The sequence below is a fragment of the Leucopleurus acutus genome (genome assembly GCF_964270905.1).
Source record: "Leucopleurus acutus genome assembly, chromosome: 6".
Taxonomy (NCBI): Eukaryota; Metazoa; Chordata; class Mammalia; order Artiodactyla; family Delphinidae; genus Leucopleurus; species Leucopleurus acutus.
In genome coordinates, this window is record NC_139149.1 from 24,308,581 (window position 1) to 24,324,215 (window position 15,635).

At 46.4% G+C, this 15,635-nt stretch overlaps 1 protein-coding gene across 1 annotated transcript in view; it reads right to left on the reverse strand.

Annotated features, from left to right (window-relative positions):
• Positions 1-15,635, reverse strand: part of TMEM163 (transmembrane protein 163) — a gene marked incomplete at its 5' end in the record, with an annotated part of 261,271 nt that overhangs the window by 36,188 nt on the left and 209,448 nt on the right. The window contains one exon of the mRNA XM_082840637.1: positions 6,241-6,337. Within this exon, the coding sequence (XP_082696763.1) occupies positions 6,241-6,337 (97 nt within the window). The remainder of the gene's footprint in view (positions 1-6,240; positions 6,338-15,635) is intronic.

Here is a 15,635-nt window from a genome sequence, read left to right on the forward strand (position 1 = left end):
CAGAAAATGAGCAGCTGTGAGGGGCTCCCTGTTATTGGTGCAAGCGCCTTTGTTCTGGTGGGTGGGATGGAATGTCAGGGAAGAACTTAGCAGGGAGAGAGACAAGGGGAAGTCTGAAGGCAACCTCGCTCCTCAAGGAAGAAGAATAAAAATGATGCTGAGCCATCACTCCTGACCCACAACACAGTTATTTTTGCTTCTTCCTTGTGCCCCCTTCTCCCTTACGTTTTTCTCTCTGTCCCTCCCTCTTACCCAGACATGCTGGTGTCAGCAGAGGACAAAGGGCACGAGAAACAGAAAACAGGCTCACATGGACCCCACGGCTCCTGTAGCTCCTCTGCCCTTGAGAGCCCCCTCCTCCCCAGGTCCCACCCCTACCCCCTGCCCAGTGCCCACTCGTCCTTCGGATGTCACGTGGAGGGAGCGCTCCTCCAGGAAGGCCCCAACACGCCTCCCCCATGCCAGGCTTGATAAGGAGGTCTTCTGTGCTCTCATGCGATTGTCTCTACCACGACCCTCATCACCCCAACCAGATGTATTGGTTTCTGGGTCTCTCTCCAGCTGTGACATCCCTGGGAGCAAAAGCCAGCTCCTATGAGAAGTCAAGGACTTGGCAGAGAAATGGAAAACTTTAGGCATTAGTGCTAGTTGACTTTGAATCCCCAGTGCCTAGACAGGGGGTTGTGGGATCAGGAGGCATTCACATGGTCGCAACTGTTATTATTATCAGCACGGGACCATATGTTATTCATGGCCAATCGGGAACCAGGCATGATTTTAATTATAATTGTTATCACTATTAGTGCACCTGACTTAAGGAGGTTAGACCCAGACACAGGTCAAGAGCTCGAGGTAAAGATGTCACAGTCACCAACAGAGGAGCTAATGAGCACGTCCAACACAACAGGACACAGAGAGAAAGCGCGTGGGAAAGGATGGGACCTCTCGGGCACTGGGATCAGAAACAATACTTTCTTCTTTTGTAAAGTACACGACGGTTGATAGAGCCTTTGCATGTTCATCACATCATTTAATTCTCACAACTTTTGTTGTGCGGTAGGGGGCATGGCGCCCATTTACAAAGAGGAAACCGTCGGTCAGAGAGGAAACACAATCTGCTGGAAGCCACGCAGCCAACGAGCGGTGAGTTAGGCTTAGAGGACAAGCCTTCCGACAGCACGCCGTTTCCCCGAAATGCAGTGGCCCAGAGTTGGCTACTGCAACCTGAAGCCAGAGAGAGAACAGCACCGGTTCCATCCAGCCGGAGGGAAGGGGGACCAGGAGGCAGGAAGGAGGGATGGAGGGGCCCGTCTGAAATGAACTCAGGCCACAAGTTGGAACTTTGATGAGCAGTTCAGAAGCATTAAACATCAGACGGTTAAGAGCAGCAGCTGCCACGGTAGCACTGTCTTCTCAGGACAATTATCTTAAATACACGGCTCACTCGATCCACACCATAAACCTCTGATGGAAGTACCGTCCCCACTGTGCGAATTAGGAAGCCCAGGGGAGGGAGCTGGAGTGACTTGCCTGCGGCGGTCACGTGGGTACGAGGGGGGGCGTCACACCTCCGACAGCTCAGCACCCCCCCACGCCCGCATCCCTCCCACACGCTAAGCAGCTTCCCTAAAGCACCTTCTTCCGCGTGATGCCATGTAACCCCTGAGTCCCCTCCATTCACAGTTGGCCTACTTCTCCATTGCTTCTTGGTTCACCTGCCTGCAGGTTTTTCAAGAGACAAAGTAAGGGGAGCACACCCTGGTCAGCGGCACAGCGTGCAGGGGGCCCGCATGGTGAGGGCAGCAGTGGAAGCCAGAAAAGCCAGGGATGGGACCAGCTGGGGGTCTGGGCACCCCAATCTGAAGATTAGAAGACAGAAAAGGAAAAACAAAACAAAAAAAACAAATTAAAGGGCTTCCCTGGTGGCGCAGTGGTTGAGGGTCTGCCTGCCGATGCAGGGGACACGGGTTCGTGCCCCGGTCCGGGAAGATCCCACATACCGTGGAGCGGCTGGGCCCGTGAGCCATGGGCGCTGAGCCTGCGTGTCCGGAGCCTGTGCCCCGCATTGGGAGAGGCCACAACAGTGAGAGGCCCGCGTACCGCAAAAAAAAAAAAAATTAAAAAAGAAGAAGAAGAAGAAATAAGACAGAAGGCCTGGACCTGAAAAGCCAGTGAACAGCAGGAGTGTGTAAGCTCACAGTTACCAGGAGCCAAGACAGCCCCAGATGGGGAGACAAGGGTTCAAATCCAGGTACTGCCACTAGCCAGCTGATGACCTCGGGAAGATCGCCTCAGCTTTCAGAGCCCCCATATGCCACCATAACAGAGAAGCATGCCACCTTTCCCCGCCTACCAAAGCAGGCTGTGGCAGGTGTAAAAACAGCAAGACGATGATACTCCTTTCAAAGTAGCCCCAGACATAAGGCCAGACTATCACCACCACATCTGGGGCACCACCCATGCTCCCCAACTTCTAAAACCGTAGTTCATGCAGAGTTTCTGAGAAGGTTCTTTTGGAATCTGTTTCATCGATGATCCTACGTGACCCCGTGCAGGTCGTGAGGGTGCAGATTTAAGCCATTTGTTCCTGAAGCACTCACAGCAGACGCTGCAGGCTCTCGTCTGGGGGTCCCCTGAGAGCATAGCTGGCCAGACTCCTCCAGCATGAGGCCACTGAGGGGCAGGCGACATCACGGCTCAGAGCCAGCTGACTTCACAGGTGGGAAATTCCTGACGGCATAGCTTTCTTATTCAAAACTCACCCATTCTTACAATTACTCACACTCTGAGAACTGTGCAGGTGACATTAAAAAGAAAGCTGCCGAGGACACTTCCCTGGTGGCACAGTGGTTAAGAATCCGCCTGCCAATGCAGGGGACACGAGTTCGAGCCCCGGTCTGGGAGCAACTAAGCCCGTGCGCCACAACTACTGAGCCTGCACTCTAGAGCCTGCGAGCCACAACTACTGAGCCCACATGCCACAACTACTGAAGCCCGTGCGCCTAGAGCCCGTGCTCCGCAACAAGAGAAGCCACCGCAATGAGAAGTCCGCGCACCGCAACAAAGAATAGCCCTCACTCGCCGCAACTAGAGAAAGCGCACGCACAGTAGAAAAGACCCGATGCAGCCAAAAATAAAATATAATAAAACCTTTAAAAAAGAAGAAGAAAGCCGCCGGGGCGAGGGGTGGGAGCAGGATGGACCTGGGGCAGGGAAGACACTGCTTCAGACAAACCCACAGTAACAACTTGATGGAAATCATACATCAAAAGGCAATTCTGCAGATGACAGCAAGAGTGAATCTGTAACTTGGACCTGAAATCCCGAACATCAAGGTCATAAACACCAGTCTCCCTGGTTTCTACCGCCACAGGCCAGCAGCAGCAAAGAGGCAAAGGCTGTCTTTGGCCTGCGGGAAACTGACTCCCAACCAGGGTTCCCAAAATTTAATTAGTTGCCCATTTATTTCACATTAAACATAGGTTTCCATGGCAATTCTGCTAAGGGGCCGACCCTTCCTCTGCGCACACACTGTCTGGATGCCACAGACCCAGGCAGTTTCTCCTGTTTTCGGGACTGGCGTCTGTGAGCATCTGAGTTTGTGGCTGCGAATTCAGATGAGACATTGTGGATGGACGCTCATCTTGAATGACTGCAGGCCAGGGGTTTGGGCTCCCCAAACTTCTAGAGCAGAGAGTAGGAACCCAAAGACTCGGATTGAAATGCTGTCAGATAACACCTGGCAGCATTTACCTGGTCCCCGTGTGCCACTCAGCTGATCAGAAGCCCTCCTCTCTGGAAACAGGAGATCACATGCCTTTGTTACCCTTCGGTAACTCTGAAGGCTTAACAAACAAAACAAAAGAAAACAACAAACCACCTTACATCTTTCATTAGAGTTCTGATGAGCTGACCATAAACAGGTGTGATTTTTAAATCCCACACCAGGACTAATAAAAGATGCAGTGGGTGTGAGCCCTCCCAGAACAGGGCCAGTCTTGGTACAATCATGGAGCTCTTCACCCTCTCCCATCCCAGCCAGGGTGGGCATCAGACATCATACCTTGATGTGGAATTTAACTTGGTAGGCTTCTTCTCTTAAGACTATATGCACTGTAAGATGTAAGACTGTTCCCGGTTAAAAATGGTTCAGCTTTCAAGACAAGAACAAGGGGGGCCACGAACAAGGGTCCATGAGCACAGCTATCTATTCCACATCAAGTGAGCCGTGCTACACATTCATTTTTAATGTATAAATAAATGAATGCATCAACTAGCCCAGGGCTGAAAATTCCCACCAATACACATTTCTTAGAGTGGAGTGAGATTTCCATCCCTTATAAAATGCAAAGATGTTATCTGACTGACATCTTAATCCATCACGCTTAATACTTTTATGTCTACGGTTTACCTAAGCTTCAGATTCTGATGGAATGGAACACAGGATAGCCAATCTGATGGAGGAAAAGGATGGAAAAGTCCAGGATCCCAGGCAACCAGGAAGATCAAGGTGAGACAAGCACAATGTGAGAGGAAGCACACGGAGTATAAGCCATGGGATTATTTGTTTGAGCTAGCTCTGCTGAAAAAGACCAGATCCATAGGTAGGTACACTCCTAACCTGCTCTCCATCTTTCCTCCATGTCATGGAGATATTAGAGAACATGCTCCTTGCCAGCTGCGATGATAAATAACGGTTAACGTCCTCGGGAGTTACTAAAGGAATGGCTCTAATGTCTGTTTCAAGTTGGCGGGGGTGGGCACACAGTACAACTTAGAGCAGCCGCCCTAACAGCTCTATTAAATGCAGTGTAACGCCCCGCTTCATTTTCATCTTCCCTATACACACACACAAATGCAATACGTTACCCCCAAAAGATGAACATGTATTTTTCTAAAAGTGAAATTAAAGGTCTCATAATTTAGGCCTTTTATAAGATGGTGCACATAGCCAAACTCAAACCAAATCACATCCTAAAAGAACAGTCCATAATTTTGTATTAAATCACTATGCAACTTACATACAGGTACACTTCATTTCACTGCTTTTTTTTTTTTTTTTTTTACAAATTGAAAGTTTGTGGCAACCCTGTGTTGAACAAGTCTATCGGCACCATTTTTCCAACAGCATTTCCTCACTTCCTGTCCCTGTGTCACACTTTGTTAATTCTCGCAATATTTCAAACTTTTTCATGATTGTTATACTTGCTACGGTGATCTATAATGAGTGATCTTTGTTACTATTGCAAAAAGGTTAAGACTTGCTGAAGGCTCAGATGATAGTTCATGCTTTTTGCAATAAAGTATTTTTTAATCAAGGTGTGTACTTTTTTTTTTTAGACATAATGCTATTGAGTACTTAATAGACTACAGCATAGTAAACATAACTTCTACAGGCACCAGGAAACCAAAAATTTTGTGTGATTTGCTTTATTGCATTATTTGCTGTACTGTGGTGATCTGGCCCCGAACCCGCGATATCTCTGAGGTATTGTCTGTACAGTGAAGCATTGTAATGGCAGCATCTTACTCTCCTGGTACGTATATCAGCTGCCTTCTAACATGAAGATAGCCTGACAGGAGAGTGTAAAAATATTCCTTATCACAGCATTCATAAGGGGCGGGGGGAAAAAAAAGAATCAGAGTGCCAAAAAAAAGAATCTGGGTGCCTCTCACCCAGAAAACAAGGCAGTTTTATATGAAATTATGAAATTATGTCCTTTAATTTTAATTAAAGGACACTTTAATATGTCCTTTAATATGAAATTATGTCACTTTAATACTAAATTATGTCCTCCAGTTTTTGCATCTGAATGTCAGTTGTTTCAGAAAGCCTAATGTGAACAGATTTATATACTGAATTGAGGTACAAGGGAGAAAAATAACTCTTATTATAATAGTGATTGAATGGACACAGAAAAACAGATGCGAACCACACAGATCGGATCGCTCTGCTATATAAAAATCACTCCATTTCTCTTAACATAAAAGACTTTAAAAGTAGTCAAAAGATCTAAGGAGAGGGACACAGAACCCAGTACCAGCTCAACTACCTTTTCATCTTGCCCAGGGCTTGTCTCCACCAAGTCATTCACATTCTACAGTGAGTTCTTCTGGACTCCTAAATATTGTATGTTTTCTCTCCACCTGCCCAACTTCCCCCAGTACATCTGGGGTGAGAGGTAACACAGGAGGCTGGTACCATCAGGAAAGACTCTTAAGACAAAAGAAGAACCTTACCACTTCCGGAAGCAGCTTAGTCGAGAGGTCATGGATGGCTTTGACCACTATGCATACGGATGACAGAAGGAATATCACCCCCAAGATGACACAGGCTCTGCAAAGAAACAGAACATTGGGACTATTTACTGGGAGAACTCCACCCTGTTGATTTACACAGTGACAGTGACAGTGACAGTGACACAGCCTGAGGCACTGGGATCCACCGTAATTTGCCACACTCCCACCATGACCACCCCTAGTCTCAGAACTGATACAGAATCATCTCCAGAAGAATACAGTTCAGAGATGTATCACCAAATGAATCCCATGGGAAAGGGGCTCACCACGGTACGTGACCTCACAGCAACCCATGAATGCTGGTGTGGGAGGGTCTTCAAGGCCATAAAATCCTTCCCCCTTGCCTGGCAACACAACATTTCACTTCTCCAGCTGGAGGGTGCAGAGTTTAATAGCAAAGAGTGGAGGCTTTGGAGGGGGTGGGGGAGGGATGGATTGGGAGTGTGGGATTAGCAGATGCAAACTATTATAATACAGAATGGATAAACAACAGGGTCCTACTGTATCGCACATGGAACCATATTCAATAACCTGGGATAATCCATAATGGAAAGTAATATGAAAAATTATATATATAACTGAATCGCTTTGCTGTATAGCAGATATTAACAACATTGAAAATCAACTATACTTCAGTAAAATAAATTTAAAAAAAGAAAGTGGAGGCTCTGGCACGAGACATCCCAAGCTCTACCATTTAACCTGTTGGTTGATCTCAGTCAAGCTACCAAACTTCTTTTAGCCTCATTTTCCTCGCCTGTCAAATGGGAATACTATTTCCCACCTGAAGATGAAATGAGATAATTGCAAAGAGCACAAAAAAGTTACCCACTGTGTCGCTTCGGCAGCACATATACTAAAATTGGAATGATACAGAGAAGATTAGCATGGCCCCTGCGCAAGGAGGACACGCAAATTCATGAACCGTTCCATATTTTTGAGGGAAGAGGCATGGGAACATATTTTTATGTATAACTGATTCACTTTGTTATAAAGCAGAAACTAACACACCACTGTAAAGCAATTATACTCCAATAAAGATGTTAAAAAAAAAAAAAAGTTACCCATTAATGCTGGCTTAAACAAAGTAACTGAAAAGCCCACCCTGGATGTCTCTTGATGATATGACAGGATAGGCACCTTTGGATTTTCCCAAAGATAAAAAGAAGGAATAATTTGGTAATGACAAAAGAAGAGTATTCATGGCAGGATGGAGCGATTCTTTTAAAAGAAATGAGAGGAGAGAAGGAAGGATGAGGTCAGCCAAGACACCCAGCACAGGGGGAGGAAGGAGTGAGTTAGGGATGAGGCCAAGGGAAAAGGCAGAGGACACTCAGACAAGGGTTGGGGGTGGGAGCTGGGAGGATGTCTACGGGCTCAGGATGCATCAGCTGTCTCTGGCAACCCAGACACGACAACTCACAGGAGAAAGACCGAAAATGAAAGTAAACCTGAGGAAATGATGATAGTAATACAAGGCTCAAAGTACCAAACAAAAATGAAAAGAGAGAAACGAGAAATACAAGAATGACTGCAGTCAACCCTAGCTGTCCCAACATGAGGTCACCATCATTCGGCAGCCTTCCCAGCCCTCTTCCCCAGCTATCAGATAAAATCATATTTCATTACCCACCTTGGATTCCCTTCTCTGCACTAACAGAATTGCCCACAGTGGCACCTACTTAGAATCCTAGCCAACCTATAGACAGACATGTTCCCCCAAACCTAAAAGTCAGAAATAAGTATGTAATCAGGCTGCTTGGAGTCCACTCAGTCGGCTTCTAATTAACACGTTAGTTGTAGGGTTTATTCTTTCAAAAACACAGACGGAAAGAGAGGATCGTCGAGGGCTGGGGTGAAACACAAAAGAACATAGAGATGTGGGAAAAGTAACGAACAGGCTGGGGCTCTTGGTACAGGCTTGCGCAAAAGGAAATCCTGGCCCTGTAAACCAAAAGGATAATCTGCCCTGAGTGCCATACACCCCCATGGGGAGCCAGGGGAAGAGCATGCACTGAAGGGGGAAAAGATAACGCAGGCCAGAAGCACACAGGGACGCAGCGGCAGGAGTGAAGAAGGCTAACGTAGGCCATGTGCCGGGTCTGGTCACCACAGTCCTGGCAGGGTGCTCGGGGCAGAGGGGCCACAGCTGAGAGGACAGTCATGCAGGATGAGGTGGCTTACTGGAGGACCTTTTTTTTTTTTTTTTTTTTTTAACAGTACACGGGCCTCTCGCTGTTGCGGAGCACAGGCTCCGGACACGCAGGCTCAGCGGCCATGGCTCATGGGCCCAGCCGCTCTGCAGCATGTGGGATCTTCCCGGACCGGGGCACAAACCCGCGTCCCCTGCATGGGCAGGCGGACTCTCAACCACTGCGCCACCAGGGAAGCCCTGGAGGGCCCTTTAAGTGACGAGATACTGGGGCAGGACCAGGGATTCCAGGGCTTGGGGGAATCAAAGCTCCCAAAGCAAGTGGCCCAAGGCCCAGCTGTGCCGCAGGGAAGACGGCTACGGACTCCTGTGCCTGGCACGTGAAGCAACCATTTCTTCACTCCAATGGGACCGTGAGAGCTGCCACTTCAGGAAAAGAGCCTGAGAGTCAGGCCTCCATTCCAAAAGCTCCTGAGTGACTAGCAGAGACGCTCTCTGATTCATCCTTTCAGATAAATTCAACCCCCAACTTACCTTCTCAGCCCTGACGGCAACTTACACTCCCCTGGGGAATTTTCTGGAACAGCGGCCAAAGGACTGCTCCTTGGGTCAATTTCATCAGAATCTCTGGGGGGTGAACCCAGGCATCTGTATTTGTTCAAAAGCTCCCCAGAAACAGAACTAGACCCACAGACATAGGAAACAAACTTACGGTTACCAAAGGGGAAAGGGATGGGGAGGGATAAATTAGGAGTTTAGAATTAACATATACACACTATTATATATAAAATAGATAACCAGCAAGGACATACTATATAGCACAGGGAACTATACTCAATATTTTGCAATAACCTGTAAGGGAAAAGAATCTGCAAAAGAATATTATATATATGCATATGTGTGTGTGTGTATATATACATCTGAATCTCTTAGCTGTACACCTGAAACTAACACAACATTGTAAATCAACTATACTTCAATTTAAAAAAAGTAAAAGCTCCCCAGGCAATTCCCTGAAGAATCTCTCACCCAGGACTAGACCCAGAGGAGGCCATGTCTTTAGGGAGCTTCCACTGTGGGGTAAAAATCCATCACTCTCTGGACAGAAGGGAGCAGTCAGCCCAGGTGCTGAGGAAGGAAGGGTCTGATGGTCCCTAAGAGACTTGCAGGATATCTGTTACTTGTTCAGCCCTTTCTCCCTGAGACATGAATAGGGCCGCCACCACTTGGGTGCTAGACCTTCCACAACGTATCACAACATCCCCAAGAAGCCTCCATCTCCATAATCCTCTTAGGGGGACAGGAACAAATGTCTGAGCTGCTTCCTGACAGGGAACAGTGATGCTGCAGGAGTCTATGTTTCTCCTGATCACTGCAGGCATACTTTGATGATGCACAAAAGGTGGATTTGGATTTTGTTAAGGAGACAGGTATGCAGTGGTCTCCTTACATAATATCTTGCTTATACATTCTTAATCAGAACTACCTACCAATCCCTTAAGGGCGAGAACTACGTTTTTATTTCTCAGTATCTACAGCAGCAAGCAACGGCTGCCCCTTCATGCATCTGTAGAGTGGATGTAATCATTAACTGATTACGTAATCACTAGCTGACTTGTAAGTTCCCCCCCCTAGAGTTTAAAGGGGCATCAATCGCGTACCAGTAGGGTTGGGAAGAGGAAAGGGACCCCTAACACTTGAGCCAAAATGCCTATGGAATAGACCACACTGTAAAACAACTCTGAAATGTAATGAAAAAATCCAAAGAAATGGATGATTTGGTTTATTCGCGTTCAATTTTACAGATCCGTCGTCATATTTTCTTCACAAATATACCTATGAATATGCTCAATGTGTTTCAAAAACCTATCTTCATCTTCTTTTATTTTATTTTTTTGTGGTACGCGGGCCTCTCACTGTTGTGGCCTCTCCCGTTGCGGAGCACAGGCTCCGGACGCGCAGGCTCAGCGCCCATGGCTCACCGGCCCAGCCGCTCCGCGGCATGTGGGATCTTCCCGGACCAGGGCACGAACCCGTGTCCCCTGCATAGGCAGGTGGACTCTCAACCACTGCGCCACCAGGGAAGCCCTTCATCTTCTTTTAAATGTGTTGCAAATTCAAAAGCCCACAGTCACCCTTCCATCAACACTGCTGGAAGCCGGTGTGTCAGAGCTCCCCCAGGGCTGAAAAGCAGCTATTATGAGCAGAGAGTGTGATGCTATTTTTTAACGTGTTATTAATACTATATTGTGTTTACACAGCAGATTTCTCCTCAGCTGCTCAGAAGTTCTGCACATCAGCTCATAAATGCCCCAGTGGCCACTCACCAGACCTGGGTTTTTGTTCTTCTGTTATTTTATGGATTGGGAGCTGGGGGGTGGCGAGAGATGTGTTTCGTAAACACAAGGAGTCGAAATGGGAAAGTCGAGGATTTGGGAGGCTTGTCCAAAGTCACCGCAGGAGTTTGAAGTCCGCCCAGAAAGAAAAGCCAGGTCTCCTGACGCCCTCCCTGTGGTCAGCCACCCTAAGGCTGTGGCCATTCACGTGACATCCCCACCCCACCACTGCCCTGGGGCTGCAGTCGTCTCCAGGATGCAGGGAAGATTTGGGTCAGGAGCAAATACTGCAAATATGGCGGCTTCTGAATCGGCAAGTGTGGGTTCTTTCCTGGTTTGGGGGGAGATGGACAGGGGGCGGGGGTAGGGCGGGGGAGGGGAATTGTTCCATCAGCGCACCTTGGCCTTCACCTGGAGAGGCTAGTCCGGCACATATAGAGGGCAGTGTGCCCGCAGAGCCAGGTCACCGCAGTGAAGGCAGACTCCTCCTCCCTCCAGGCCAAATCCCACAGCAGGAAGACACTGATTCAGAAAGAGGCAAGTGATGGCTTTTACAATCTGTTTCTTGTATTGTTTTTTTAATCCACGCCCTGGCTTATTTAAGAGAGCTCCAACTCTTACCATATATTTGCCTTTCCTACTGTGATTTTCCCTTTCCTAGATACAAACGACTATATGTAAAATAGATAAACAGCAAGGATTTACTGTATAGCACAGGAAATTATACCCAATATCTTGTAATAACCTTTAATGGGATATAATCTACCAAAAAAAAAAACAACCCAATTCACTATGCTGTACATCTGAAACTAACACAGTATTGTAAATCAACTATACTTCAGTTAAAAAAAAAAAACTTTGGGAGGAGGGATAAATTGGGAGATTGGGATTGACATATACACACTACTATATATAAAATAGAAAACTAGGGCTTCCCTGGCGGCGCAGTGGTTAAGAATCCACCTGCCAATGCAAGGGACACGGGTTCGAGCCCTGGTCCGGGAAGATCCCACATGCCTCGGAGCAACTAAGCCTGTGCGCCACAACTACTGAGCCTGCGCTCTAGAGCCCGCGAGCCACAACTAGTGAGCCCACGTGCTGCAACTACGGAAGCCCGCGTGCCTAGAGCTCGTGCTCCCCAACAAGAGAAGCCACTGCAATGAGAAGCCCGTGCACCTCAACGAAGAGTAGCCCCAGCTCGCCACAACTAGAGAAAGCTTGAGTGCAGCAACAAAAAAAAAAAAGAAAGAAAGAAAGAAAAAAAGATAATAGATAACTAATAGGGACCTACTGTATAGCACAGGAAACTCTACTCAATACTCTGTAATGGCCTATATGGGAAAGAAATCTAAAAAAAGAGTGGATATATGTATATGTATAACTCATTTACTTTGCTGTACACCTGAAACTAACACAACATTGTAAATCAACTACATTATACTCAAATAAAAATTGAAAAAAAATAAAATTTAATTAAAAAAAAAGAAAGAGGCAAATGAACTACAGCCCCCTTTGAACACAATCTCCCAACCAACCCAGACTGAAGCTGCATTTAAATTCCCACAGGACCAGTGGTTGTCAAAGCGTAGTCCATGGACTAGCAATGTCCACATCACCTGGGAACTTGTTAGAAAGGGAAATGTCAGAGGCCACCCCAGACACACTGAATCAGAAGCTCTGCAGATGGGACCCAGCAATCTGTTTTAATAAGTCCTTCTGATGCTCACTGAAGTTTGAGAACCATGGTAATATTAGTCTTGCCAAAGACACATTTAATATTTAAAAGAAGACTAGTAGAATCCAAAGAAATGGTTAACACCACTAGCACATTTTTTTTCTTCTCCGAAAGACTGCCAAGTTCTCACAGTGTTCAGCATCGTGAATATATGAATCACCTTGCAGTCAGCATTAATTTTTGCCTCTGAAGTTGTAAGGGCAAAACCTGTTGGCAGACACTCTCACATCCAAAGGAGAGAAGGTTGGAAGTTTGGTCCCTGGTCAACGGCAGGTTTAAAGGCCTGTGGTTCACATGAATAAAGCCTGGGTCTTACCATACCCATTCTAAATTATTTTCCAAAAAGAAGCTTCTTCTAACCATCCCCTAATTTACAAAAGCCCTAAAACACAATCGCTCTGGCACTTAACCAATCCAATCTACAGCTTAAAGTGTAATGTTTTATTTATCATCTGTCACCCTAGTCTCCAAAGCATATGTAATCTGGGTTGTCGTCCAGTCAAACGTGAAATAATGAGAAATGAAAGACAGTCAAGGGGCGAGTACACATAGTACTTAGGGGTGCACGATTGCTGATGCTGTTTCGTTCTAGCTAGTCCTCTTTCACTCCACGTAGTCTGCCATTTTAAATAAAGCCACGAACAAAACCAGCTAGGAGGCAGGATAAAGGCAAGGAGGCAGGGTGCCAAGCATGCCATGAGCCATTTCTCCTTCTCTGTAACAGCCATGCCAAACAGCCACCATTTTATTCAAGACTCCCTGCTCCTTGACTAATTACCACCAGTCGCCTCCTCTCCCACCGCAGGACTTCCCTCCCCTCCCCTTCCCGTTCTTACTCATCTTACCTACTTGAGCCTCCCAGGCTCTAAGACTCCATCTCCTCTCTCTACCCACATCCCCATCTCTCTTCTCTCTCGACTTTTAAAAAATATTTATTTACTTATTTATTTAGTTTGTGCTGGGTCTTAGCTGCAGCACGCGGGATCTTTGTTGCAGCACGTGGGGTCTTTAGTTGCGGCATGCACGCGGGATCTAGTTCCCCGACCAGGGATCGAACCTGGACCCCCTGCACTGGGACCGCGGAGGCTTACCCACTGGACCATCAGGGAAGTCTCTCTCTTCTCTCTTTAGCTTCAACCTCATCCACCTGCTGCTTTGTGAACAGGCTGTGGTGAGGGGGAAGATGGCTTGGACCAGGGACCATCACTCAGGCCACAGCTTTCCAGGCACGGGGTCAAACCCTGTCCATGGATAGACTGTCCATCTCCTCAACATGTAACCACTAAGAACCTCTCCTTACTCAACAAATGGCCCTTTGCTTTTACACCTAACAATACACAAGATGACTAATCCCATCCAAGTGAAATCTCATTTAGATAGAACTTTCTTCCTGGCTTCAACTTTAGGGACAAAAGGCAACATGGTGGATTTGTTAAAGGATTAGATTCTAGAGCAGTGCAGTCCAATACAATTTTCTGTGATGATGGAGGTGTTCCATCCTGTGCTGTCCAAGAGGGTAGCCACTAACGATATGTGGCTACTGACCACTTCAAATGTGCCTAATACAACTGAAGAAATGAAGTTTTCATTTTAACTACTTTTTAAATTAATTAAAATTTTAATTTATTTAATTTTACTTAATTAAAATGTAAGTGACCACATGTGGTTAGTGACTATCACATTGGACAGTGGAGCTCTAATGGTTGGGTTGAAAATATAGACGTTCACTCAATACTTTAATTTAAATTTTTAAAATATATAAATTTATATAGATAGATAGGGAGAGAGACAAAGAGAGAGAGACCCAGAAGCTGCTCATCTCCATCAGGTAAGTTTATAAAGTGGGCTAGCAGGGACTGCTCTAGGAAACCTTGCAAAGGGGCATCATGTCTTTGGTATCTTTCTTCAATCAATGCATCATTTCCCTCCCTCCAGTAAACCCCCAGCTCCCAGGTTTACATGCCAAGTCTCACTCTTGTTCTCATCTAATGTCAACCAGTCCCAGCACATCTACTGCTCCACCAGGCTAACTGCATTCATTCACATTTCAAGGTCTACATGCCAAGGCTAAGGCAAACAAAATCTATTCCCAGCCTCCCGAGAGCACAAATCTGGGATGGGAAGCCTGAAAATCATTACTGGACAGTCACTAGTTGTGAATGTGAGAGGAAAAAATGGACAAGGAACAAAAAGAAGAAAAGGGTCAAAGGGATGAAACAGAACCTGGGGACCGAGTGGGGAGGAGGGATGGTTCTGTGGTGTGACAGTTAATCTGGGTCTAGAAGACTGGCCAGGAGTCATCAAGCAGAGAAGCCGGAAGGCTGTGGAGGGCGCTCCAGGCAGAGGGAACGTCATAAGCAAAAATGTGAAGACGTTAACACTGGGTGGTCCTGCTTCCATGGCAATTCAAAGTGGAGATGCTGTTCCTGGAGCATCTGGCTAGGGGAGCAGCAGTGCAAGGACCACACGAAGGGCCCTCTGTGTCCTGGAAGTCCCCTCGAGATGGAGGGCACAACACCCGTGATATGCACAACGTTTTCTCTGCATCTACTGAGACGATCCTGTGGTTTTTATCTTTTCTTCTGTTTGTGTGGTGTATCATGTTGATTGATTTGCATATGTTGAACCATCCTTGTGAACTTGGGATGAATCCCACTTGATCGTGGTGTGTGATCTTTTTATATTGTTGCAATCAGTTTGCTAATATTTTGTTGAGGATTTTTGCATCCATATTCATCAAAGATATTGGCCTGTAATTTTCTTTTTTTGCTGGTACCTTTGTCTGGTTTTGGTATCAGGATGATGGTGGCTTCACAGAATGTCTTTGGGAGTGTTCCCTCCTCTTCAGTTTTTCGGAAGAGTTTGAGAACGTGATATTTACAACGGATCTTAGATGGTACAAGGACCCGCATATTGTATTTAATAGTTATTTATTTTCATGTGCATTAGAAAAACTGATTTTCACCCCATGCCTGCAAGGATATTATTGCCTAGTGGAAAAAAGTCAAACATGATTATATTTAAATAAATGTTAAGTAAGCAATAGCATAGGTGGTACGTACGATAGGGCAAAAATCATCAAGGTGGAACACACGTCTGAGGCTGAGAAAGC